The sequence below is a fragment of the Halichoerus grypus genome, chromosome 4, assembly GCF_964656455.1.
Source record: "Halichoerus grypus chromosome 4, mHalGry1.hap1.1, whole genome shotgun sequence".
Lineage (NCBI taxonomy): Eukaryota > Metazoa > Chordata > Mammalia > Carnivora > Phocidae > Halichoerus > Halichoerus grypus.
The window spans coordinates 11,600,469-11,627,880 of NC_135715.1; the positions used below are offsets into that span (position 1 = coordinate 11,600,469).

General features: G+C 38.1%; 1 protein-coding gene across 1 annotated transcript in view; it reads right to left on the reverse strand.

Moving 5' to 3' along the window:
• Positions 1-9,975: 9,975 nt before the first annotated feature.
• Positions 9,976-27,412, reverse strand: part of TM9SF2 (transmembrane 9 superfamily member 2) — a 58,171-nt gene continuing 40,734 nt past the window's right edge. The window contains exons 12-17 of the mRNA XM_036122427.2: positions 24,560-24,617; positions 20,724-20,883; positions 19,418-19,569; positions 18,122-18,233; positions 14,506-14,677; positions 9,976-10,668 (exon numbers count right to left, since the gene is read on the reverse strand). Coding sequence (XP_035978320.1) covers positions 10,601-10,668; positions 14,506-14,677; positions 18,122-18,233; positions 19,418-19,569; positions 20,724-20,883; positions 24,560-24,617 — 722 coding nt within the window. The 3' untranslated portion in view covers positions 9,976-10,600. The remainder of the gene's footprint in view (positions 10,669-14,505; positions 14,678-18,121; positions 18,234-19,417; positions 19,570-20,723; positions 20,884-24,559; positions 24,618-27,412) is intronic.

Sequence of the window (27,412 nt, forward strand, 5' to 3'; positions counted from 1 at the left end):
AACAAGGATTCAAAAAACTGGGCAATGTGAACACAGGATCTCTCTGTCATTTCTTACAACTGCACATAAATTTATAATTCTCTCAAAAAAGAAAGTGAGAGAAAGAAAAAGAAAGAAATTATTTCTGTCGGGGAAAAAAAAAAGGAGAGCTGTGTCCCGGTCCCCATTAGAGAGATGTGCTTTGATTCTTAACAGTTGAGGAGTTCTGGGTGTTTCTGCTGGGTGTGGCGTGGGAAGGGAGAAAGAAAGGCCATCTTAATTATTCCCTAGATGCCCTATATTTCTATGGAATTAGAGACCATCACTTAGACCATTCTTCCTAGGAAAGTAACTGGTCACCATAGCCCAGGCAGCACATCCCTCAGAACCTGCCAGAAAACCTAAGAAATTACAAGATAGATTCCCTCTCCCCTAGTGGGGGACCACATGTCAGCACCATGTCCTTTACATGAGCCATGCAGGACACTGATCTGTGGCTTCCACACACAGGGGAAGTCTCTCTGGGATGCGCTTCAGCCACACTCCACCAGGTGGCTTGGCCTGGCTCAGGCCTTCCTTGCACTCAGGCCCTGAGTAGCTTCTAAAACTTGCTTTTGACTGAGGAACTCATCAAATTCCATTTGAAGACAGGAGAGAGTTAATGCAACAGTTCATTTTCCTGAGGACTGCTGTGTGCGTACAGACTGAGAGTTCTGGAACTTCCCTCCATGTCATCTCTTGGCGTCCCACCCATTGGATCTTGTTCCTTCAGTGCTTACGGGGTATTCACAGGTTACTGCAGCTTTGTCTCCGGCCCTGCCCAGCGCAGACATGGAAACAAAAAGCACAAACCAAGGGCAACATCCTGAACTCCAATTCGGCCAAGAGGCCACTTGCCTTACTCAGAGAGTAATTGGCATGGTAGCAGGGACTCAGGCTCATTGTCCTCCCTTAACCTCTCCACATTCTATCTCAATGACAGTTACCGTCCAACTGCTACATCCTCTATTTGATTCGCATTTTCTGTTCACTAGAAAACCAGTAAATCTGGGCTCTTCAACTAGCAGGTCCCAGTCAATGAACATTGCTTGGTCAACCTCCAGCTGGTTTTTACTACTGTCCCTTGCCTTGACTGGCGGGGACTCGGGCTTGCCTCCTACCACCCAAGCAATGACTCTAAACCTCAGAATGAACCACACCAGCTCCTTCTGGCTATCCTCTAACGATTCCTCTTTTTTCCATAGTGGTCATGTTAAGATTTTATGAATATAAGGAGTAAACTAGAACAAATAATCCTAAAATTTGTATGGAACCACAAAAGACCCCAAATAACCAAAGCAATCTTGAAAAAGAAAAAACTGGAGGTATCACAATCCCAGATTTCAAGATATACTACAAAGCTGTAGTGATCAAAATAGTATGGTACTGTCACAAAAACAGACACATAGATCAATGGATGTGCCAGAAATAAACTCACATTTACATGGTCAATTAATCTACAACAAAGGAGGCAAGAATATGCAACGAAGAAAAGACAGTATCTTTAAAAAATTGGTGCTGGTTGGGCGCCTGGGTGGCTCAGTTGGTTAAGCGACTGCCTTCGGCTCAGGTCATGATCCTGGAGTCCCTGGATCGAGTCCCGCATCGGGCTCCCTGCTCGGCAGGGAGTCTGCTTCTCCCTCTGACCCTCCCCCTCTCATGTGCTTGCTCTCTCTCATTCTCTCTCTCTCAAATAAATTAAAAAAAAAAAAAAAATCTTTAAAAAAAAAAAAATTGGTGCTGGGAAAACTGGACGGCTACATGCAAAAGAATGAAACTGGACCACTTTCTTACACCATACACAAATATAAATTCAAAATGGATTAAAGACCTAAGTGTGAGACCTGAAACCATAAAAATCCTAGAAAAGAGCACACACAGTAATTTCTCTGACATCAGCTATAGCAATGTTTTTCTAGATATGTCTCCTAACGCAAGGAAAACAAAAGCAAGAATGAGCCACTGGGACTACATCAAAAGGAAAAGCTTCTGCACAGCAAAGGAAACAATCAACTAAACAAAAACACAACCTACTTGAATGGGAGAAGATATTTGCAAATGACATACCTGATAAGAGGTTAATACCATAATATACAAAGAACTTATGCAACTCAACACCAAACAAAAACCTGAATAATCCAATTAAAAATGGGCAGAAGACATGAACACATTTTCCCAAAGAAGACATACAGATGGCCAACAGACACATGAAAAGATGCTCAACATCACTTATCATCAGGGAAAAGCAAATCAAAACCATAATGAGATGTCACCTCACACCTATCAGAATGGCTAAAATAAAAAACACAAGAGGGGCCCCTGGGTGGCTCAGTTAAGCATCTGCCTTCAGCTCAGGTCATAATCTCAGGATCCTGGGATTGAGTCCCGTGTTGGGCTCCCTACTCAGCGGGGAGTCTGGTCTACCCCCCGTTCATGCGCGCTCTCTCTCTCAAATAAATAAATAAATCTTAAAAAAAAAAACCCACAAGAATTTCCAAGTATGTGGGGAAAAAGGAACCCTTGTGTACAGTTGGTGGGAATGTACACTGGTGCAGCCACTGTGGAAAACAGTATGGAGGGTCCTCAAAAAGTTAAAAATAGAGCCACCATGTGACCCAGCAATTCCACTATTGGGTATTTACCCAAAGAATATGAAAACACTAATTTGAAATGATATATCCACCCCTAGGTTTATTGCAACATTATTTACAATAGGCAAATATGGAAGCAATCCAAGTGTCCATCAATTGATGAATAAAGAAGATGTGGTATACATAAACAATGGAATATTACTCAGCCACAAAAAAGAATGAAATCTTGCCATTTGCAACAATATGGGTGGATCTAGAAGGTATAATGCTAAGGGAAATAAGTCAAAGACATATGATTTCACTGAGATGTGGAATTTAAGGAATGAACAAAGAAAAAAGATAAACCAAAAACCACTCTTTTTAAAAAGATTTTATTTTTAAGTAATCTCTACACCCAACATGGGGCTCAAACTCACAACCCTGAGATCAGGAGTCACATATTCTTCCAACCGAGCCAGCCAGGTGCCCCCCCAAAACCAGACTCTTAACTATAGAGAACAAACTGGTGGTTACCAGAGGGGAGGTGGGTGAGGGGATGGGTGAAACAGGTGATGAGGAGTAAGAGGACACTTATCGTGATGAGCACTGAGTAATGTATGGAATTGTTGAATCACTATGTCGTAATCTGAAACAAATATAGCATGGTATGTTAACTATACTGGAATTAAAACTTTAAAAAAATTTCTTTAAAAAGAAAGTAATATGTTACTCTTTATAATGTGTGTACAGGACACTTTCACATTATAGAGAATCTGGCAAAATCAGGATAAATATTGCAAATGCCAAACCATTGCTTATGGGACAAGACATTGGGAGAATCAGAGGTAATTGTCACTTAATATAAAATGACCTAACTCCTTTCTAGCCCTCTGCCACTTGCTGACAGAATTTCACATATATTTACTCATACATAACTACCGCAACCTAGAGATTCAATATTTGAATGTAAAGGTAAGTCAGGAAGGATAAAAGTAGATTTTACAGGGGCACCTGGGTGGCTCAGTCGTTAAGCGACTGCCTTCTGCTCAGATCATGATCTCAGGGTCCTGGGATCGAGCCCCTGCTCGGCAGGAAGCCTGTTTCTCCCTCCCCCACTCCCCCTGCTTGTATTCCCTCTCTCGTGTTCTCTCTTGTCAAATAAATAAAATAAAATCTTTTTAAAAAAAAAGTAGATTTTAAGGATTTTTCACAGCTTTGAAAATAGGCTTCCTCTTCCGATGGAAGACAGCAACTCATAGGCGCTCAGGGAGGCTCTGCCCAACACCCCTTGGGGTTAGTTTGGTGCGGAGTGCTTCACTCTCCTGGGACTATTCTGGGCAGCCAGGGTGTGGCGGGATGTGTTGGGGGAGTTGCTGGGACCTGGAGCCCGAGTTGGGAGGCGGCAGCCCCGTCCCAAAGTTAGCCCCGGCCACAGCACGAGGCATGGGTGAGCGAAGGAAGCAGCCGCGGCAGGGGAGCAGTGTCAGAGGAGCCGAAGGAACCGCACTCCACACCTGTTCACGCTGACCTGTGGGTTTTCTTTTCCAGAAAACAAAGTTCATTCCACTGGTATTCATATGGTTAAAAATGCAACCATTCTGACAGAGATTAAAAGAAACCAAAAATCACACCCGAGGTAGAAATAAATCACTTCTGTGAGTTCTCCTGAAACTGCACTTTGGTGGGGGAGGGGGGGGAGGTGGAGGGGGGGGAGGTGGAGCGAAAGCAGAGGGAGCCCACTGGGCTCCTGAGGCAAATAGGGAGGCGCAAACATCAAGACAGACAGACAAGTGCTGCCATCAGGTTGGTTTTAAGTTTTTTTCAAAGATCGGTAATAAGGGGCCACATTTCTGTGTAGCAACCCATGGAATTAGATGGTGCATCCATTAGTGGGCATCTGGCAATGTTCTCACTGCCATCATGTACTGACGGTGGGTGGCTGAGTTAGGGAGCAATAGAAGTTTCTCTCTTCAAATTTGTTTTGCCAAACAGTTCTTAAGAGGTAGCTGACATCACTTTACGTATTTATTAAATATCACTGAGGTGTCATTTAATAGCAGTGATGCTTTGTACTACACGCCGAACACACTGCACAATAAAACAGAATCCCCACAGCTGCTTTCTTAAAATCCTCACAGTCAACGTTGAAACCAAATACTATTAAAATTGTCATCCAAATAAGGATCCAAATAAGAGGTTTCAAGTAGGTAAATTAAAAATGAAGTCTTAATTTCTGGAAAGATACATAGGAAAGTGTTAACAGTGATTGTCTTCTGGGTGGAGAACTCGGTGACTAGAGGATGAAGATAGATTTTCTCTATACTCTTTAGTACAGTTTGAATTGTGTACCATGTACATGAATTACCTATTCCCAAGGAAAAACTGAATTAAAATAGTGAAAATTAAAATAAATATTCAGAATCTAAGTTGAAACTGTGAATAGTAGCTATCCTGATAAAGTGCTTTTTCTTAAACTTCCAAGGTAAAGGGAAACAAGCTCTACTATTATCCACCCTCTGCATAGCTGTGTGTTAATTCCTTTGAGGAGCCTAGTAAGCATGTGTGGGAGTTAAAAATGCATTTAATCATTTCCCCCCAAAGTTTGACAGAAGTGCGGCAAGGAGGGCCATCTGTTTTGTTTGAATGAGAAATGACCCAGCATTCTGATTTCAATTAGCCTCTTTGTAGCTTTATGTTTGAGCTGGTTCCATGGGTAACAGTTCAAACTAAGTGTAGAGAGGAGCTGGCCAAGTTCTGCCAGTGCTGATTTGTTTTAACAACTGTCAATGATCATGGAACAAGTGTACAAGACAATGTTGCTGGATACCATTAAAATGCATGATTTTATGGAATCAAAACAGCACATTCTAGAACCTGAGAGCTAAAAAAATACGGAAATGGTGTCTTTACGTCATTATATCAAACAATTTAAATATTTAAAATCAGTATCATTTACCTAAATTCTTAGTTTCACTCAATAAATACACACCTCCTATGTGCCAAGTACTGTTGTGCACTGGGCATGAACCAAAGATGATAGAAGCAGTGGTTCCTGCCCTTCAGAAAGAATCCTGTGATCGATTTGGGAGGATAAGCCTGCAAAGTTAAACAATAATCTGAGTAATATTTAAGACAATAATAGAGCTGTCAAATATCATATGTAACTTTACAGATTACTAGGAGTTCAGGGGATGGGAAGGATTACTTGGGCCAAAACGTTTACCCTGGAGGGGTCTGATCAGTAGTGGCAGAGCAGGATTCCAACGCCTGTGGCCCTTTACATCACTTCCGCTCAAATCTCTCACACATACACACACGTGCGCGCGTGCGTTTACAAAGGTGGGCGTACAGCCTCTAGAATGGTTAAAGGTAACCCAAAGACGCATCACTGTGTTGGTGAAGGTCCGAACACCCTGGTGGCTTTAGGGAAGCCAGCCTGAATCTTGGTCCTCGTCCTCACTGCCTCCCAGGGTGTGTTTGTCAAAGACACGAGATTCCCAGGCCCCCATCCTGCACAGATAGATTGCCCAATTCTCTGATACGAGTCATGCAATGGGTCTCAAGGAAGTCATATGAATGGGGGGAAGAGGGGTCATTTTTGATGGCAGCTAGTTTGTGCAGTTCCAGTCATGACTGATTCACTGTTTCCCCGCAGGTAAAGCAAACGCCACTGCGCTCAGGTGCTCCCAGTTCTTACCATCTAGTTTCCTGATGTCCTAAAGGAAGATTCTCCCACCTCAGTTCTGCAGCTTCATGTTTCTTATCATGACTCCTTCTCCTCAGGGGGTTGGTGAGGTTCTTCGAAGTCACATAATCCAGAGCAGAGGAGTAAGTCTGGAGGGTGTCCTTTGACTGCTAGTGGTGGTGGCCACTGAGGACTCTGTGGTGGGGTGTGGTTCGGCAGCAGGATCATGGGATGGGTTCTTCTGAGTCCACAGCTCCTTCCACCCTAGCCCTGCCAAAGCAGGACACAGGAAGCAACTCTCCTGTGGTCAACCCTCGCCCTACCACCTTAGTTTGCTACTGTACCTGAAACAGTCCCAGTCAACACACTGCAACACACCTTGTCTGGCTGCAGCCTTAGCCAGAAAAGAGAGCCTGGTTCACTCTGACTCACTGGCCTATTATTTTCTTCGATAATAATGTTAACAAAAACATTTAGCTTATATTGAGGAAGAAAATCAGATTTGAGTTCTACATAGACATTATTGATTATAAAGTACCAGTAAAAACTAGCTTTTAAAAGTAAACACTAATCCTTCAATCTATCATTTTTTAGTTAAATCTGTCGTATTTTTAATTCTTTCAGAGAAATTAATGACCTATGACCTATTACAGTACTATTTATATAGCACAGTCAAGACCATTCATGTGGCCTAGACTGCTTTCTGCTAAAAATATCCAAAGGAAATAATAAATAGGACTTTCAGGAGCCAATGCTTTCTTCTTTATAAAATAATTCATTATTAATAAAAATGTCAACTATATCAGGGGGCCAAAGAATAAAAGAGAACGAAAGATAATCAAATGTGAGAACAAAGATAGGAAGTTTAAATGGGCAGGACATAGAAATCCAGTAGAATTTCAAAAGCTAGAGAAATGTGCAGAAACAATGATTTTTAGTGTTTGGACTTCAAATTATAGTTAGAGAGCAAATCAGCAGAAGGAAACAGGTTTGACTCTGTCAAAGTAAAAATTTCTGAGAAAGCAAAAAGCTTTATGTTCTACATATAGATTTCATTGCAGGCAGAGATGTTATGGCCACTGTCCAGGCTATAGGAGAAAAATACAGATATGGAAAAATACTTTAATGACATGAATTTACATATTAACGAAATACTAGAATGTCCTGCTATCAATAGGCAAAAAGTGAGGAATGCATTCTGTTAGAGGTCATTTATCCTGTTCATTAAAACCCAAAAGCAGGCCTTTATAAAGCCTTCTAAAGTTAATCATTTAAAAACATCCTTAAGGCCTGTAATGCTTTATAATTTTAAATGTGTTTTGTGACTTGCGGCATTACATATCTTAGCTAGTATATGTAAAAGTATGAGGGACTGATAGCACAGATTTAAGATATTATTTTTCAAGTCAAACATCAACTAGAACTAAGGCACCAGATGCCCATTTATGACCACACAGCAACTTCTGGGCTGTGCACAAGCTTTGCACCTTCTATGGTGTGATCAATACAGAAAGGTCTATCCTGAGCTACTTCCCCCAAGTGCTCCATTACCTACACGGCACCCTTTAGACGCACTCCTTTCACTTATAGCACTGATCATATGCCATAAAACCCAAACTGCACATGTTAGCTAGCGTTACTAATTAAGACTACTTTGAACACGGCATTGCTTAAGATGATCAAATCAGCCAAGAGTTGGGACACAGAGAAAAAGGCCTAACCAGGTAAATTCTGCAGCGACGAGAAAAGAAAAAACGACTCAGACATGCGACGAGAAAAGAAAAAACAACTCAGACATCTTGTGACTGCCCCGTGTTCATGGCACAGTGCCAAGCAAGGCGAGTGAGCTGGAACCACGGCAGCTGACTCCTCAGGCAGTCAAAGCCACAGAGAAGGGGCCGCATCCTCCACAGCCCTTCTTACCACAGGTCTTGCTTCCTCTTCGCTGTCTCCTTCCTCGTCTTTACTCCCTCCTAACTCTTTTCCTTTGATCTTTTTATTTTTCCAATTGCCTCATTTAAGTGTAAAATGTGCTTACTGCAAGGTATAAAGAAAAATAAGTTTTAAATTAAAAAATTCTATCAAAACAGTAAGTTGTCTGTTTTAGTCACTAAGCTAATTGTTCAGGGAAGGAAAAATAAAATTTAAGCTTAATCAACAAAACTAACCTACTTCTGAATACAGTTTTTTAATAAAACCTTCTGTTTAGTCAACCAGCTTATCTCAACTGTACTTTAACAGTATTATATATAAAAAACTAAATATACTTCAACAGATGTAGAAAATAAATTTGAAAGGAACTTCTCTATCTTAGGTCTCTATGTGAGAAGTTAAAAATAACTAGAGCTCCTTCACGCTTCAAAACCAACAGGTTAGGGGGCGCCTGGGTGGCTCAGTTGTTAAGCGACTGCCTTTGGCTCGGGTCATGATCTCAGGGTCCTGGGATCGAGCCCCCACATCGGGCTCCCTGCTCAGCGGGAAGCCTGCTTCTCCCTCTCCCACTCCCCCTGCTTCTGTTCTCTCTCTTGCCGTGTCTCTCTCTGTCAAATAAATAAATAAAATCTTAAAAAACAAAAACAAAGAACCAACAGGTTAGTTTTCTTAAAAAAGGATAACATAAAATTATTGAGTAGGAGCCCAGCAACCTTACTATCTGATTTGTTCTCTCATAAGCAGCAAGCACCAAGCCCCTAAAATACAAGATGAATATTCTTATAGGTGTAAGCAGACTAATGTTTCTGAAATCATCCCAAACTCCTTTTTCCACATAAATGGATTTCAATTAGTCAGATGAATGTGAAAGAGAAATAGTTATTTCTTTTTTTTAAAGATTTTATTTATTTATTTGAGAGAGAGAGAGAGCACGAGTGGGAGGGAGGGGCAGAGGCAGAGGGAGAAGCAGACTCCCCGCTAAGCAGGGAGCCTGAGGGGTGGGGGAGGGGAGGGGCCTCGATCCCAGGACTGTGGCATCATGACCTGAGCTGAAGGCAGATGCTTAACCGACTGAGCCACCCAGGTACCCTAGAAAGTTATTTCTTAACTTTTAAGAAATCAAACTGTGAAATCCAAGTGAAGACAATGTAATCATAAAGAAGGAGATTTGCTAGTCATTGCTAATGTATAAACAAAAACTAAAAGTTAAAAAACTAAAAATGGGGCACCTGGATGACTCAGTCGGTTGGGATTCTAACTCTTGATTTCAGCTCAGGCCATGATCTCAGGGTCTGCGTCAGGTTCCCCACTGGGCCTGAAGCCTTCTTAAAATTCTCTCTCTCCCTCTCCTTCTGCCTCTCTCCTCAGTCCTCCCTCCCTGCTCATGCTCTCTCTCTAAAAAATAGTAATAATAATAATGATTGAGATTTTTATTAAAAAATAAAAAATACTGTATTTTGAAAAACAAGTCAAAAATATAAAATCCTTAATGGCAATGTAGTGAGGCCCACAGTAACTACTAGACTTACATCATTTATCTGGCTAGATGTGCACAACTAAAATTTCTATTACTGCCTAATAATGAAAATCTCAGATTTATCACAAAGCCCAAGAGGCTGGAATTTCATTTAGATCAACCAAGAAAGTGTTACATGAACAAAAATCAGTAAAATCTGATAAAACAGTATACACCATTTTAAAATACCATTAGTAAACAGATTTCTGTTTATAGACTCTCCTTGAATATACAATAGGTAATGATGCAGTGAAGACGTTTTTACAATATTTATTAAGATAACAAATTTATAAATTGAAAGACTCAGAGGCACATAGTTTAAAAGGCCAATACCATGGGAATAATGAAGTCAACACAGAAAAGAAGATATGAACAGTTACAACCAATACAAGATTTTTTTTAAAAGCCACATCCCCCCAATAAACACATCATATGAATCATCCTTCAAAATTACCATGATAAAAAGTTATTTCCTTCAAAGAAAAATAATTCTTTCCACCTACCGAGCCTAGAAAATCCTATTTACAATGAACTGTCCTGCATTTCATCAGTACTGTTTCATATGGCCTCCTCTATTCTGCCATTAAAAGTATTGAAAATTTTATAGCTATTGTATTTACAAATGCACATAATATTTAAATTTGCTCTTCATTGAGAACAACTGAATATATACTTAATCAAATCACAATACAAATGTTTTAGTGTTGAAAACACATTTTGTGGTGACAGGTGTACGGGAAGAGGTGTATTTAGAATTATGTTGTTTCTGAAGGATTACTAGGCCAATAAGTCTGATAAAACTCAAGGTAGTCACAAAAACAGGTCTTTGTTGATGAAGAATTTAATTTATTTCTGTTTTAACTGGACACACTGGCTTCTTCAGTCAACCTTCACCACACTGTATATTTTGGTAACAAACCAAAAGCATGCAAAGAAGCCAATTGTTCCTATAAAAGAAAAAACAAAAATAAACACTTTCCAGAGGAAATTTCATAATTTACCAAAAACACAGACTTAAAATGATTGGTTCCTTTAAAAAAAAGCCACAAAACTATAAACTATTACTTACCAGGAATATACCATAGATCCGTAAGCTTTTTTGAAAAATATACAACTATCTCAAATCAAATTTTTTACAGAAATAGACTTTTAATACTTTAAGATTACCTAAGCTTTCCATAATACATTCTTTTCCTTATTACATGCAAGAAACCTGAAATTAAAAGACGAATAGGATACCAATTTTCCTTTCCTATTTAAGAATATTTTATCACAAAATGGAAAACTGCTATTAAAATTAATTCAAGGTATGACATGAATAGCTTAAACAGAATATCAGATTCATAAAATAATCAAATGGGGATATTTTCTAAGTATAGTTATTGGGAATTATCAGTTTCCAAAGAACTGCAATAAAACTAAACTCAGAAAGTTTTTACAAAGTGTTAAAAGTGATATTAGGATAGAATTAGGATAATAACAAAGATGCACCCCCACTGAATATGAGAGGTGGCGTGCTGTCAAAGGACAGAGCAGCTCTGTCAGGACTGTGTGTATTATCCTCGGACTAGTCAACTGAAATCTCCAAGCCCATTTCTTATTAAAACAGAGATAATTTGGGGGCGCCTGGGTGGCTCAGTTAAGCGTCTGTCTTTGGCTCAGGTCATGATCTCAGGGTCGTGGGATCAAGCCCCGCATCAGGGTTCCCTGCTCAGCGGGGAGCCTGCTTCTCCCTCTCCTACTCCCCCTGCTTGTGTTCCCTCTCTCGCTGTGTCTCTGTCAAATAAATAAAATCTTAAAAAAAAAAAAAATCTTTAAAATAAAATAAAATAGGGGCGCCTAGGTGACTCAGTCGGTTAAGCATCTGCCTTTGGCTCAGGTCATGATCCCAGGGTCCTGGGATCGAGCCCCACGTTGAGCTCCCTGCTCGGCGGGAGTCTGCTTCTCCCTCTCCTCCCTGCTTGTGCTCTCTCTCTCTATCTCTGTCACTTATCTGTCTCTCTCTCTCTCAAATAAATAAAAGCTTTTTAAAAAATAAATAAAATATAATAAAACAGATAATTTCATCTGCCCTATATAATAGAGTAAATGAGATGATTCATGAAAAAAGGTATGCTTTGGTTTTCAAGTACCTTCATCAGTCTAGATTCCAAAAAATTTGAATCCTAGACAGGTGACAAAAATGAGGATCAGTTAAGTAAATGTCTAATGGCCACATGGCTGGCTGGTAGGCAGGATCAGAATGCAAATTCACTTTTTCTGACTTCAAGTACAGTGCTATTTTAAACCTTACCATGCTTAGATTTACTAAACAAATTCAGAGACTCTGTTTTGCAAAGGAATATTTACTAAATTGTGAACTGCTTACCATATTTTTAAAAACTGGGTATTTTTCCAGAATTACCCCCTGAGAATAGAAGTCTAAGTGCTGAAGAACACAGAAGGGGATATACATATCCTTGTGTAAGCTTTATATTTAAAGTTCCAATGTTTTCACTACCGTTTTAAATATAAGACAAAGAAAAAGTATTAAAGGGGATTTTCTAAGTCAAGACTATGGGCTGTTATTATGGGATGTTATCATACATGCCCCTAAAATGTGCCAGTCACTGTGTGTTTTAGAGGACATAAAAATACACCTTTTGGATATTCAAAAGTAAGGTCTGTGAAGAGGCTGGGGCTATTTTAGAAAAGTAATGGTGAAAACATAAATGTATTTAAACAATCTTATGCTTACCAAGAACTTCAAGATAATAAGATATTTAAAGACGAGAAAATACATTTATCACCATATTTGGCAACCTTAGGTTTTGTTCTTAAAATACTTTTAGTATTTTATTTTGTTTTTAATATGGGATAAATATAATGTACATAATGAAAGTGGCATCTTTCCTTATGTGACAGAAGCATTGTTTTGTTTTGTAAAACAGACTGACTTCAATAACATGGTGGTTTGGAGTATTGAAGTAAATACAGATGCATCCCACTTTAGAAACATGCAAGATACTCAAAGAGCTCACCACTCCCCTGTAGAGAGAATTTTTCCCATAAAGTAAAATACACCAAAAGTTATTGGTTAAACTGGTTGATTAATTTGAGGTGGCTCCCAAATTTGGATTATGAAGTTTTACTCTGAATAAATAAAATATGACACTAAAAACCAAGAACATTGAAGTTTTAGGTGTTGGTTAAACTATCTTTCTATCACATGCCTGGAAAAAACAAGAGACATTCACTAAGATCACTACTTTGTGTGTAGGCAAGGAATAAATTTTTTTTTTTTTTTTAAAGATTTTATTTATTTATTCATGAGAGACAGAGAGAGAGAGAGAGAGACAGAGGCAGAGGGAGAAGCAGGCTCCCCGCGGAGCAGGGAGCCCGATGCGGGACTCGATCCCAGGACCCTGGGATCACGACCTGAGCCGAAGGCAGACGCTTAACCGACTGAGCCACCCAGGCGTCCCTAGGCAAGGAATAAATTATTCTATATATGCACTTACGGACACACAGATACAGATGCACAAAAACAGTAATTCCTTGTTTTATAGGCTACCTCTGTTTTACAGACTACTAATTAAGATTTATGGCTGTGGACTAATTAAGATTTATGGCTGTGGACCTATCTTATCTAACACAAGATAAACACCCCCCTCCCCCATACACCTATCCCACTCTCTCTGACCAATGACCTGGAACACAGAATCAGAGTAAGAGCCTGAGGTTCATTCTACGCTGATACAGCAGCAGGGAATTTCAAACCCTACCTAATACTCTCAAATGTTAACAGATGACTAAAAAATAGAACAGTTCTAATTTATTTTTAATTCCCTCTTCCTTTTCAGATCCTATACTTCCTCACAGAGCATACAACACAATCCAAGATAAAATTTTAGATGCACTTTTTTTGTGAAAAAGAAAGGTCCCACAATTTCTTTTTTTTTAGTTTGGTTATTCTATAAATGTTTACCAAGCAACTACTCTAAGGGCTCTAAGATGCAGAAAACTTTTATCTAGTGAACAGATAAGACACACATATGTAACAAATACCACTACAGTTTCCCACCTAGGTACTTGGATTTTAAAGTGGAGATATAAACCTGTAGTTTAAAACTTCTGGAATAAGGAGTGTTCTATGATTGTGTTTTCTTTCTTTCCTTTTTTTTTTTTTTTTAAAGATTTTATTTATTTATTTGACAGAGAGAGACACAGCGAGAGAAGGAACACAAGCAGGGAGAGTGGGAGAGGCAGAAGCAGGCCTCCCTCGGAGCAGGGAGCCTGATGTGGGGCTCGATCCCAGGACCCTGGGATCATGACCTGAGCCGAAGGAAGACGCTTAACGACTGAGCCACCCAGGCGCCCCGGATTGTGTTTTCTTGATGACATTTTTCTCAAGGTCATCTTGACTTCACCCCGTCAATTTCTACTTATCCCTAAAATGAGGTAGCTGAAGCTTTTTACCCTACCTCTGAAACGAGCTTGAGAAAGACTGTACCATTAAGAGGTTACCAGGGGAAAACTTTGGGCAGGTGTGGGTCCAGGTACCCCTGGGCTGGTAGCACAACAATGGAGCCTGTCTAGCCTTCTTCCTTTAGGTTCAGTCCCCTCACTTTTGGTTTACTGACATCCACCTCACAGCGTAGCAGACCAAATAATGCTTAGCTGCATGGAGGGCTAAATATAGGAGTGCTGAGTAGCAGAAGCCTTCATGGATTTATAAAAGGAAAATACTTATAAATAATTTGCCTATAAACTTGTTAACTAAAACCAATCATTTTAATTCTTACCTGTAAAAAGAAAGAAGATCAAAACCATTATCATGGTATAGCCAAAGTACAGAATTGTACTTGCTGTTCCTGTGATCTGCAGTTTTGAAAAGAAGTAGTGTATTGCATATATTAAGAAATAAACTGCAGTAAAGCCACTGGTAAGGAATGAACGCCACTGCCAATGATAATCCTAGGTAGAAAAGAAAAAAAGAACAGGAATTACTTTCCAGTTAATAGATAACATGTAGCTGAACAGAGTTAACAAAGCAAACACAGCTAAGTGAAAGAGCCCCCAAACCTAATTTTTGCTATCATTTCCAGTCTCTTTCCCCTACTGAACTTTGCCCATTTCCCTCCTCACTAAAGATGCTAAGAACCATCCTTTACTTTTGGGGGAGCTACTTAAATACGGGCTAAAATCGTGTTGGAAAATCTTTTTTTTTTTTTTTTAATTTTATTTACTTATTTGACAGAGAGAGAGCGAGCGAGCGAGCACAAGCAGGGGGAGCGGCAGGCAGAGGGAGAGGGAGAAGCAGGCTCCCCACCAAGCAGGGAGCCCAACGCAGGGCTCGATCCCAGGACCCTGGGATCATGACTGGAGCTGAAGGCAGAGGCTTAACCGACTGAGCCAGCCAGGCGCCCCTGAAAAATCTTAAACGGTTTATGTACTTTAAAATGTACTCTTCCCAAAGAAAAGCAATGTACAAGAGCTTACTTACATAGTTCAAAATTAATATTACTTATCTTATAGTCTGGTCAACTCTATATTAGGAAGACGATTATCCTATGAAGGCCTGGTTGAATCTATTTTCAGTTATTACTAACAAAATTTAAACAAGGTCGATTTTTAAAACAGCTCTTCTTACTTTTACATAAAGTAGCTTATCGCTTAGCAGGAGATCTTAAAAAAAAATACTTCACTCTTTCCTACCCCTTGGAATATGTGAAAAATAAATATACTTAAAAAGCATACCAGCACAAATGAGAAAATCTTAAGGAATCCACAACAGAAACTACTATAGCAAATAAATTCAGCAAGTTGCAGGGTACAAGACTGAAATGAAAATCAGCTATGTTTTTATATACTAACAAGGAATAATCTGAAAAGGAAATTTAAAAAATAATTCTATTTACAACAGCATCCAAAAAAATAAAATACCTAGGAACAAATTCAACCAAGGACGTGAAAGACTTATATACTGAAAACTACAAAACATCGGTAAAAAAAAAAACTGAAGATGACTGAAATAAATGGAAAGACATCCCATGTTCATGGACTGCAGGACTTAATACTGTTAAGATGGCAATACTCTCCTAAAAATCTCACAGATTCAATGCATTTCCTATCAGAATTCCAACCACCTTTTTTGCAAGAAAGGAAAAGCTGATCCCAAATTCATATGAAATTTCAAAAGGTCCTGAGTAGCCAAAATAATCTTCACAAAAGAACGAAATGAGAGGGCCTACCCTTCCCAATTCCAGAATTTCCTACAAAGCTATGGTAATCAAAACAGTGTGGTACTGGCGTAAGGATAGCATATATACCACTGGAATAGAATTGATTGAGAATCCAGATATAAATCCATACATCTATGGCCAATGGATTTTCCACAAGGTTACAAGACCATTCAGTGAAGAAAGAATAATAGTCTCCTTAACAAATGGTACTGGAAAAACTGAATATCCAACATGCAAAGGAATGAGGTGGATTCCTAACTAATTACCATAACAAAAAATTAACTCAAAATGGATCAATGACCCAAATATATAAGCTGAAACTATACACTCAGAAAAAAATATAGAGGTAAATTTTCATTGCCTTGGATTTAGCAATGAATTCTTAGATATGGCAACAAAAGAAAAAAATAGATAAATCAGACTTTATCAAAATTAAAAACTTTTGCGTGAAGGCCATTATCAAGTAAAAAATACAACCTACAATATACAAGTATTTGCAAATATATTCTCTAATTGATCTGATAAAGGTCTCGTATTCAGTATTCGGAATATATACAGAACTCTTACAACTCAACAAAAAGATGAACTAACCAGTTCATAAATGGGCAAAAGATCTGAATAGACATTTCTCCAAACAAGATACACAGATGGTCAACAAGCACAAAAAAAGATGCTCAACTGGGAAATGAAAATCAAAACCACAATATGTAGATACCACTTCACACCTACTAGGATGGCTAGAGTTAAAAAAAAAAAAAAAAAAAAAAAAAAAAAAAAAAAGGGGCGCCTGGGTGGCTCAGTTGGTTAAGCGACTGCGTTCGGCTCAGGTCATGATCCTGGAGTCCCTGGATCGAGTCCCGCATCGGGCTCCCTGCTCGGCAGGGAGTCTGCTTCTCCCTCTGACCCTCCCCCCTCTCATGTGCTTGCTCTCTCTCATTCTCTCTCTCTCAAATAAATAAAAAAAAATCTTTAAAAAAAAAAGGAAAATAGCAAGTGTAGAAAAGGATGTGGAGAATTAGAACCCTTGTGCATTGCTGGTAGGAATACAAAATGGTACAGCCACTGTGAGAAACAGTTTGGTGGTTCTGCAAAAAGTTAAAGAATTATCATATGACTCAGCTATTCCACTCCTACATATATACCCCAAAGAACTGAAAACTGGTACTCAAACAAGTATTTGTACATGAATGTTCATAGCAGCACTATTCTCAATAGCCAAAAGGTGGAAACAAACCTAATTTCCATCAACAGATGAATGGATAAATAAATTGGGATATATCTATACAATGGAATATTATTCAGCTATAAAAAGGAACAAAGTACTGAATCTTGAAAAGATTTTGCTAAAGTAAAAGAAGCCAGACACAAAAGGCCACATATCGTAGGATTCCATTTATATGAAATGTCCAGAATAGGTAAATCTCTAGACAGAAAGCAGACTGGTGATTGCCAGGGTCTTGTAGGGAGAGGAGAATGGGAAATAACTGCTTAATAGGTATGAGGTTTTATTTAAGGGTGATGAAAATATTTCAGAACTAGAAAGAGGTAGTAGTTACACAACACCGTAAATGAATGTAGTAAGTGCCCTGAACTGTTCACTTTGAAATGGTTAATTTTAAGTTATGTGAATTTAACATTAAAAAAAAAAAAGCACCTGAAGTTTAATAAAGTTAGATTTAACCTCCTGTATAGACAATAACTATGAAAGAATGATTTAATACAACCCAGACCTCTAAAAATTAATTCTACATAAGAATGCCATCATTTTGCCATGAATATAATTCATTATAATGTAATTGCCGAAATGTTTCAATGTATTTTTCCACTTGAAAATGTTTACTAAATTTTCAGTTTAGAAATATCTATATTTCATAAAGAATATTAATTTTTAATTTAGACATTTAAAAACTCAAAAATGAAAATTCAGCATAATGTGCTATTTTCAGAAAATTAACATTTATAAATTTAAGCTCTAAATAAATAAAAATATACTGAACTGAGATATTATCTTCATCCATTCCTAAAGAGGGCTACATTTGATTTAGGAATACAGGTCAATTTCTATCTTAATAAACACATATTTACAGAAATTATTTCAATTAATAGTATTCAAAGTTGCTTTATGCCAAAATTATAAACACTTTCTACAAATTAAGTGAACATTGCTAATACATACCTCTGCACATAGGTGGAAATAGCAAAGAAGTATAGTTGCTTCTGAACATGTGATCACCAAAATGATGAACACCAGAAATAAGAAGCCAAACATGTAATACATCTGGTGGGACCTGTAACAGACATGTCAAGATGAAACTATAAACATTTTCTCTTTGACACAGTAAATGACACAATCTTTTCACATTCCCTGAACTGGGAAATGTTTGCTTTTTGTCCCAACTAATCAAAGACAACCAATTCTCACAGGTGTAGACAGTGAGGGAGTAGGGGTGGGGCAGCGAGAGGAAAGGATACGGCAATGTCATTGGGTTCTGCCTTCTCACTCAAGTAGAACCTGAAACTCTTATTCAAATATGCTTAGTCTAATTGTCTACCGGGGAGTCAGGTTAAGCTCAATAAAAAATTAACGGACAGGCAGAGCCAAAGTAAAAAAGGTTCCTTTTGGTACATATTGTTTGTTATTGTGACAGAAACAGCTGAACTGTGAAAATGCTATAACAATTGGGAAGGAAAGATACGTTCTAATCGCTAAAAAGTTCAGATTCAGTTCTGACTTTAGGCTACTGCAAACCCTGGTACGGGCTGTAACAGGTCAATGTGATCCAGTGATGACGATATACTGCCGTGTACACACCCTAATGCTAGACCGGCTGATATGCTGCCGTGTACACACCCTAATGCTAGACCGGCTGATATGCTGCCGTGTACACACCCTAATGCTAGACCGGCTGATATACTGCCGTGTACACACCCTAATGCTAGACCGGCTCAAAATTAGCACTATGAGCTTCTCCATGCAAATAAAATCAGAGAATGAAGGAAACCTGGGATTAGTAAGAACTCTGAAGATCACCACCCTTCTCCCAACGCTTGCTCGAATCCCCTTTATACACGGGCTCAGAGTGTCTCCTCTCTGAAGCAGTACAGATTACTTACTGAAGAACAGAGGTTTGGAGAGACAGGTTAATTTTCTGTTACACAGGAGCTATGTGACACAAATAAATTACTTAACATCCAAAGCTTCACCTCTGTCTCTCTAAAATGGGGATAATACCCACCTCATAGAGGTCTGAGAATTAAGAGAATTAATAAGAACTCAATTAATAATAGCTGTTATCACTATTCCTTTTCTCACATGGAAAAGATAAAATAACCTTTTGGCTCTTAAGATTTTTGATTATTGGAGAACAGTTTACCTTTATAAGATACAAACAGTCATCAAGAGAAACAAAAAGAGAAAGCTAATACTACACATAAGGGTAAAGGGAATAAGAAGACTTCACGCTTAGCTTACCAGATACTATTCAGAATGAAGAAAAGCTGTATAAAGATGCAGCCAAAGGGTAAAATCCCTCCCATGATAATACCAGGCAACGGCTTTGTGTAGAAGGACTGCTCAGGAATCTGACGTGGAATCTGATTGGTTCGAACTGGGTGTTCAATGGCCTTCAGTAAAATAAAGAAAGCATTCATAATTATAATCTATTTTAAAAATTCTTCTCTATTATTAGACTATTTGCCTGCTTTTTTCTCAGCTTCCATGCCGACACTATTGGCAATACAAGTCTACTTAAGTCATCAAACTGAAATCTGCATTTAGAAGCAATGACCCAACCACTGTTAGTACAATATTCAGTCTGTCTACTGAAGCAGGCCACCACTGTTTCCAGCAGCTATCCGCTAATGGCTTTAGATAAAGTAAGAAATACACAGAAGGAGATAATATCGTACTTAAAAATAATAGTTAAGACAAAGGAAAGGTTTTCCCTTTTAATTATATACTTGTAAGAAATCAGCTGGTTCTGAAATTATTGTCAATGTATTTTTATTTGGAGACGGGCAATGTCATCTTTATTAAAATAGCTCAATTCTACTAAGACTTAAGAACACAAAGGCAAAAATGAATGGCTATATGAAGCTTTATGACCATAAGCTACTGATAATGTTTTCCCTTTTATAACACATGACATGGTAGTATAAAAATAAGTGAAACCTAAAGTACCTAAAACATAGCTGAGGGGAAAAATGGGTACAGATGTAGAAATTCATTTTCTTGCAAAAACTGCAAAAACATACTTCTACAGTTTCTGTGATGATACATCAAAAACTTAAAACTTGGTATTCTCATTGCGATGATACTTCTGTGGACTGAATTATTTTACAGATATACATATATATGTGTACAGGTAGCGAACCATCATGTCCCTCTTCAGTGTTTATATTTTTAATAGGCATATTTTCAGAATTTCAAGTACTAACTTATCTATGTAATTAAAAAAATTTTAGGGGCGCCTGGGTGGCTCAGTCAGTTAAGTGTCTGCCTTCAGCTCAGGTCATGATCCCAGGGTCCTGGGATCGAGCCCCACATCAGACTCCTTGCTCTGCAGGGAGCCCGCTTCCCCCTCTCCTCCCCACTTGTACTCTCTCACCGTCTCTCCTTCTCTCTCTAATAAATAAATAAAATCTTAAAAAAGATTTATATATCCTTTTTTAAAAGATATATATCCTTTTTTTAAAGACACTTTTCTATCTTGTAAGGTGGCATATGCTAAATTCCTTAGCTGAAAGTTATTTGAATAAATTAACACCTATAAACTTACATTCTTCTTAAAACCGAAGTATGCACCAATAAATGTTAGAGGCACAGATATGCAGAACCAAAGAGCCAATATGGCAACCAATGTTCCAAAAGGAATAGCTGCCGAAGATCCTTCTCCCCAGAGAATCAGATTCATTATAAAGAAGTCAGCAAATACAATCCTGAAAGACACAACAGGCTTTTGGGTAAAACTTGAGTCAGAAGCAAATGATACAGTACCAATCATATGTAATTAATATTATAATTTGTGTTATATACAAAGAAAATGAAATTTCTGAATAATGGGGTACATGAATTTAAAACGTCACTAGAAATTGCCAAATTGCTTTCCAGATTTTTCTGCCTGACTTAAACTCCCACCAGCAGTTTATGAAAGTTACCTCTTCACATATTTTATCATGCTTTGGATTGTCAAGTTTGTTGTTTTAATCTGCATTTCCTGTTGACAACTGCCGCTGAGCATCTTGTGCTTGTTTGCTTTATAGGTATTATTTCTGTGACTTGCTGGTTACATCTACTGTTCATTTTTCATTTTGGTTGTACATTTTTTCCAGATTATAGATGTGAGTTATTTATGTATTCCAGCTACTAATAATTCCTTGTTAAGTATCTTGTTTTCCCAGTTCATAGCTTTTTATGGACCCAAACAAGTGAACGTGTATACTAAATTTCCCTTCAGTCCTTCTTCAATGAGTACCTTTTTAAAAACATGGCTGTAATCATACTGTAATTGTTTCTACATTCCCCACAGTTTTTAATGTGATCAGCCATTAATTTTTCCCTTTATCCTTTGTGTACTTTAAGAGAAGAAAGTCTTTCATAACCTGGGATCATGATGACACTCTTCTATATTTTCTTCTAATCGTTATGCCCGTTACATTTAGACTGCACCTGGAACTGATTGTGTGTGACTGGTAGGAAGAGGGTTTCTCCCTTCATTTAGACAATTTTGCCAGCATCATCTAACACTTCCCCTCCTCTGGTTTGTGATGCCACATCTAGCATGAAGGTTTTCTGTGGCTAATACTCCTGTAAATAGAGTCCTCTTCCCATACAACTACAACTACCATTAAAACATTTAATTTGCTATTGGTAGTATTCAGGATCTTAGAATATTAGCTGATACCTAGCCATACTGCCAAACTCTCTTAATTCTCTATGTTTTATAGTTGAAATTTGTTGATGTTCTCTGTATACAAATTATATCACAAACAGAGATTTTTATTAATATAAGGAAGCATTTCTTTCTCCATTAAATTCTTTTTAAATATGGAAACAATGTTTAATAATATCAAATGCCATTTTGTTGTGTCTACTGTAATAATTATATGCAGGTGTTTACATAAAATTACATGAATTAATTTCGTGTCATTAAGTGGTACTTTTTTCATTAAAGATTTATTTTATTTATTTATTTATTTATTTATTTATTTATTTATTTTTGGGGGAGGGAGGGAGAGGGAGAGCAGGAGCCGAGGGGGAGGGGCAGAGGGAGAAGGATGTGGGACTCAATCCCAGGACCCTGAGCCAAAGGCAGACGCTTAACTGACTGAGCCACCCAGGTACCCCATTAAATGGTACTTCTTTTCTTAGGTGAACACCAATTCTCCCTGCCCCCTTGGGTTCTTGGTGCACTCTTATGCTCTTTTCTTCTCTCTCCCTCTCTCATTACCTCACCATCCTTCTGGTGAACACTTACTTCTAAGGGTGGGATGAAGAAGATAAATCAAAGCAGTGCTGATCAGAGGTATAAAAGAACTGGCTTAGGATAATTTCTATAAAGCCAAAAAAGAAAGGCGTTTCAAGGAGAAAGTACCCCAATCTTAGATAATAATGTAGAAAGAGTGAAGACAGAGAAAATGATTTCTAGATTTAGAAATGGGAATGTTGTTGGTAACCTTTGAGAAAAGTTTTCACTAAAGTGATGGGGAAGACAGACAGATGACGTGGATTTACACTGTAAATGTATGCTGAGAAAAAAGGAATGTAGAATATTTTTTCAAGGCAATTTGTTGGGAACGTAAAAGAAATAAGATAGAGGGAAAAATGCTTATGAGAAGAAGCTCTTTTTAGGATTTGGGAGGCCTAAGTATATTTGTAGGAAAGGAGATGAAACACATGAACAGAACATACAGAAAGGGAGAAAGAGAAGATGCCAGAGATTAGGAGGAATGTCTGAAAGGCAAGATTCTGAAGGAAATCACAGCTGACTTGTCCTGGGAAGAAGAGACACTTCTTTAGTTGACAAAGGATACAGTTTGAGAAAAGCATCTAAAAATCTGAATACAACATGAATGGCTGAGAAGCATGCCATTCTTCACTGGAGGTAATTATCTGAGAGAACTTTATCCCAAACATGTATAAACAACGCAACTGTTGTCACTCTTCCATTTCGGGCCTGCAAATGGAATTCCTGGTTTCTAAATTTACCCTCTGGCTTCCACTGTTGCTGCTGACTACTGCTCAGAGGCTGGTTCTCGTCCACCCGAAACTGGGAGTTGGGAAGAAAGTGGGTTCTATTTCTAGGACCAGACACCAGTCAGATACTTGATATCAAAAGCTATCCTCCAAAGGGTCACAGTTATTTGTTTTTTTATGTGATCGTTGTTTTTTTTTTAAACGCTTGCTATATATTACTCTACTTAATGGAATAAACTCTAAATAAAGGGGTGATACTTTAAAACAATTTTTTATCTTTGAATTATAGTTGGCATACAATGTTATATTAGTTTCAGGTGTACAACAGTGATCTGACAATGCCTATCCATTGCTCAGTTCTCACCATGGTAAATAAAGTCACCATCTGTTACCATTTAATGTTAGTACAATATTATTAACTATGTTCCTTATGCTGTACTTTTCACCTCTGCTGCTTATTTTACAACTGGATGTTTGTACCTCTTAATCCTCTTCATCTATTTTGCCCATCCCCCTCCCCTCCAGCAACCACCAATTTGTCCCCTGTATTTATGAGTCTACTTCTGTTCTGTTCATTTATTTTTAGATTCCACATATAAGTGAAATCTTATGGTATCTGTCTTTCTCTGTCTCACTTATTTCACTTAGCATAATACCCTCTAGGTTCATCCATGTTGTCACCAATGGTGAGATCTCGTTCTTTTTTTTTTTTTTTTTTATAGCTGAGTAATATTCCATTGCATGTGTATATATATTCACACACACCACATCTTCCTTACCCCATTCATCTATGAATGGACACGTAGGTGGCTTAAAAGCGGCAATACTTTTGATAGAAATCTAAAAATGTTCGCTTGCCTAAACTATGTTCAGGTGAAAACCCCTTCTTGTGATTAGGTCAAAAGCTTTCAATGCAGCCTTACACAACAACAGGCCAGACCAACTTACATGGGCTAAGAAACAGACTTTTAAGAAAAGGAATGTAACAATTTCTCATGTGCAAAGATACTTTTTCCAGGGATGCCTGGGTGGCTCAGCCGGTTAAGTGTCTGCCTTCAGCTCAGGGCAGGATCCCAGCATCCCGGAATCGAGTCCTGCACCAGGCTCCCTGATCAGCGGGGAGCCTGCTTCTCCCTCTGCTTGCTGTCCCCCCTTCTTGTGCTCTCGCTCTCTGACAAATAAAATAAAATCTTAAAAAAAAAGAGAGAGAGATACTTTTTCCAGATATGGCATGTGGCGGTCACTGTGCAAATGTTTATTAAATACTCACTTTTTATCCCTTTTTAAAAAATTAAATTCATTTTCTAGAGTACATGGTTTAGAGACAGAAAAGATTCAAGACTTAAGAGATCGAAAATTTGGGAACTAAATTTTATGACTATGTAAGAAAGTTACTACTGAAAAGTTACTATTACTTACCCAGGACAAAGAAATGATGTCAATAAAACGTTTGTTTTCCACTTCTCACCTCCAAAGGCTGTAGAAGAAAACAAAAGTGGGGTAACACACAGACTTCTCTTCAAAGCAAACCAAATGGCCATATGTGTCTAGCATTAAACAAATTTTCAGACAGCACTGGGTGCCCACTCCTAGAAAATCACACCAGCAAATGATGATAATCCCCTCCACAAGTGATCCAGATCAGAGATGCACATCACAGCACTTCCCTGGATAAGCCCTGCTCTCAAGATGTTTCCTTCAGCATAATAAATCTAATATCAAAGGAAGGTCATCAAGACTACTTCTTTACTAATTTTTTTTTATTTCAAAATGAAACAAACCCTTAAGCTCTAGGCCAGTTTGAATCCATGGGACTGGGTAGAGAAAGGGCATACTGGGGATTCTCCTTTACCTTGTAGCCAGTTTCAGAATTTGTTATAAAACTAGGAACCCTCAAGCCTAAAGTGCAACACATTTAAATTTCCACAGCAGGTCTAAATCTTTAGGATTCCTCTGGCATTGCAGTTTCTGGTAGGGGGTTTAAGTGGGGATGGGGAGATCAGTGTGTCAGATTAGGTGACTAAGAAGAGTGAAAGGGTTTTGGCCACTTCACAGAATTTGCTTATGAACTTGTTAATCTCCTTTCACCCTAATTTCTTTTCCCCACTAAAAAAAATTTTTTTAAATATATAGAGTAAAAAATGAAAGTACTCCCTGCTTCCAGTTTAAAAGTTGGAGATAAAACTGGCTGAGATGTGAGAACAGCTTTGATTTTTTAAAAAAGTTTTAATCGTTTATAAGCCAAGTTTAAGTACCACTTGCCCTACAACAAAATGACAAATTATATGTATATCATTTGAATTCACAGCATTACTGATAAAGAGACTATTGTGAAAGTATTAATTCTGGGTTTAACACAATTCCAATCAAAAGTCAAACAATATGTATTGAAACATAAATATTCCATAAAATGAAGTATTTTGTGACTGGGGCCACATGACAGCACCTCTTGGAATGTTCTGCCTGATTAATGTGCAGCTGAGATCTGAAGGACAGACAGGAGTTAAAGAGGGTTGTGTCTGGGCTGGGAGGGAGAATGAGCTGGAACTTTCTAGCAAAGGGAAGAGCATGGGGTGAAGTCCTCAGGCAGATGTGAAGGTACACAGCCCGACAGAGGAACTGAAAGAAAGCTAGCAGAGTTGAGAAAGCTAGAGTGCTGCATGGGAGGCAGGGGTCCAATCACATCTCATATGCGTTAAAACACACATGACACCAATCCTCTGTCCTTTAGTAAAGGATGAAAGGAAAGAAAGAAAGAAAAAAAACCCTGACAAAATCCACAAAGAGTAAAACACAGACACACATACATATAGGACTTCATGTTTTCAGGAGCACTGTATACGGCAAAGTCTAACTAATACTTCTATTTGGGGTTGGGTCTAGCCAACCTCACTATAAGGATGTGTATGTACCCTGACTGTGTTCTACCCCAAACCTTATTCACATCAACCTTAGCTCTGTCTCATCTTCCATCTTTGTTTTTTTCTTTGGTGGGCACTTTTTCCCCCCTAATTTATTATTTAAGTATAACTAACACAATGTTACATTAGTTTCAGGTGTACAACATACTAGTTCCACAATTCTATACATTACTCAGTGTTCACCATTATAAAGTGTAGTCACTGTCACCATATAACAGTATTATTGGCTACACTTCCTATGCTGTACTTTTCACCTCCATGACTTATTTAATAACTGAAAGTCTGTACATCTTAATTCCCTTCATCTATTTCGCCCAAATCCCACCCAACTCCTCTCTAGCAATCACCAGTTTGTTCTCTGTATTTAAGAGTCTATTTTTTTGTTTTTTCTGTTTTTTAGATTCCACATATAAAAAATCATATAAAATATTTGTCTTTTACTGTGCAAAAGGACAATAATATTTATTTTGGTGTAGTTCCTATTGTTTATTTTTGCTTTTGTTTCCCTTGCCTGAGGAAACCTATCCACAGATGTGTCACTAAGGCTGATGTAAAAGATCACGTACCTGTTTGCTCTCTCCTAGGGGCTTATGGTTTCAGGTCTCACATTTAATCCATTTTACATTTATATGTGTATATGGTTTAAGAAAGTGGTCCTGCTTTCCCAACACCATTTTTTAAAGACACTGTCTTTTCCCCACTGTATATTCTTGCCTCCTCTGTCACAGATTCATTGACCATATAAGTGTAAGTTTATTTCTGGGCTTTTTATTCTGTTCCACTGATCTATGTGTCTATTTTTGTGACAGTATCACACTGTTTTAATTATTACAGTTTTGTAGTGTTATCTTGAAATCTTGGATTGTGATACCTCCAGTTTTGTTCTTTCTTCAGATTGCTTTGGCTATTCAGGGTCTTTTTTGATTCCATACAAATTTTAGGTTTATTTGTTCTAGTTCTGTGAAAAATACTATTAGTATTTTGATAAGGATTGCACTGAATCAGCAGATTGCTTTGGGTAGTATGGACATTTGAATGGTATTAATTCTTCTAATCCATGAGCATGGTATATCTTTCCATTTGTTTGTGTCTTCAATTTCTTTCATCAATGTCTTACAGTTTTCAGAGCATGAGTTTTTTACCTCCTCCCTGTCCCTGTCACTTTAAATTACAGATTACCTATGAGGTCATCTCAACAGACTTCAGGATTCCACAGTAACCCTGGCATTCACTGACCCTGGCAAAACTGCTTTCCAAGTCATCTAGTCATAGCCCATCCTTACCCTGTGGCCCTGACACTTTTTTTCACTGAACTTTATTTTACTTTTAGAAAGCAAGAATACAAGAGATT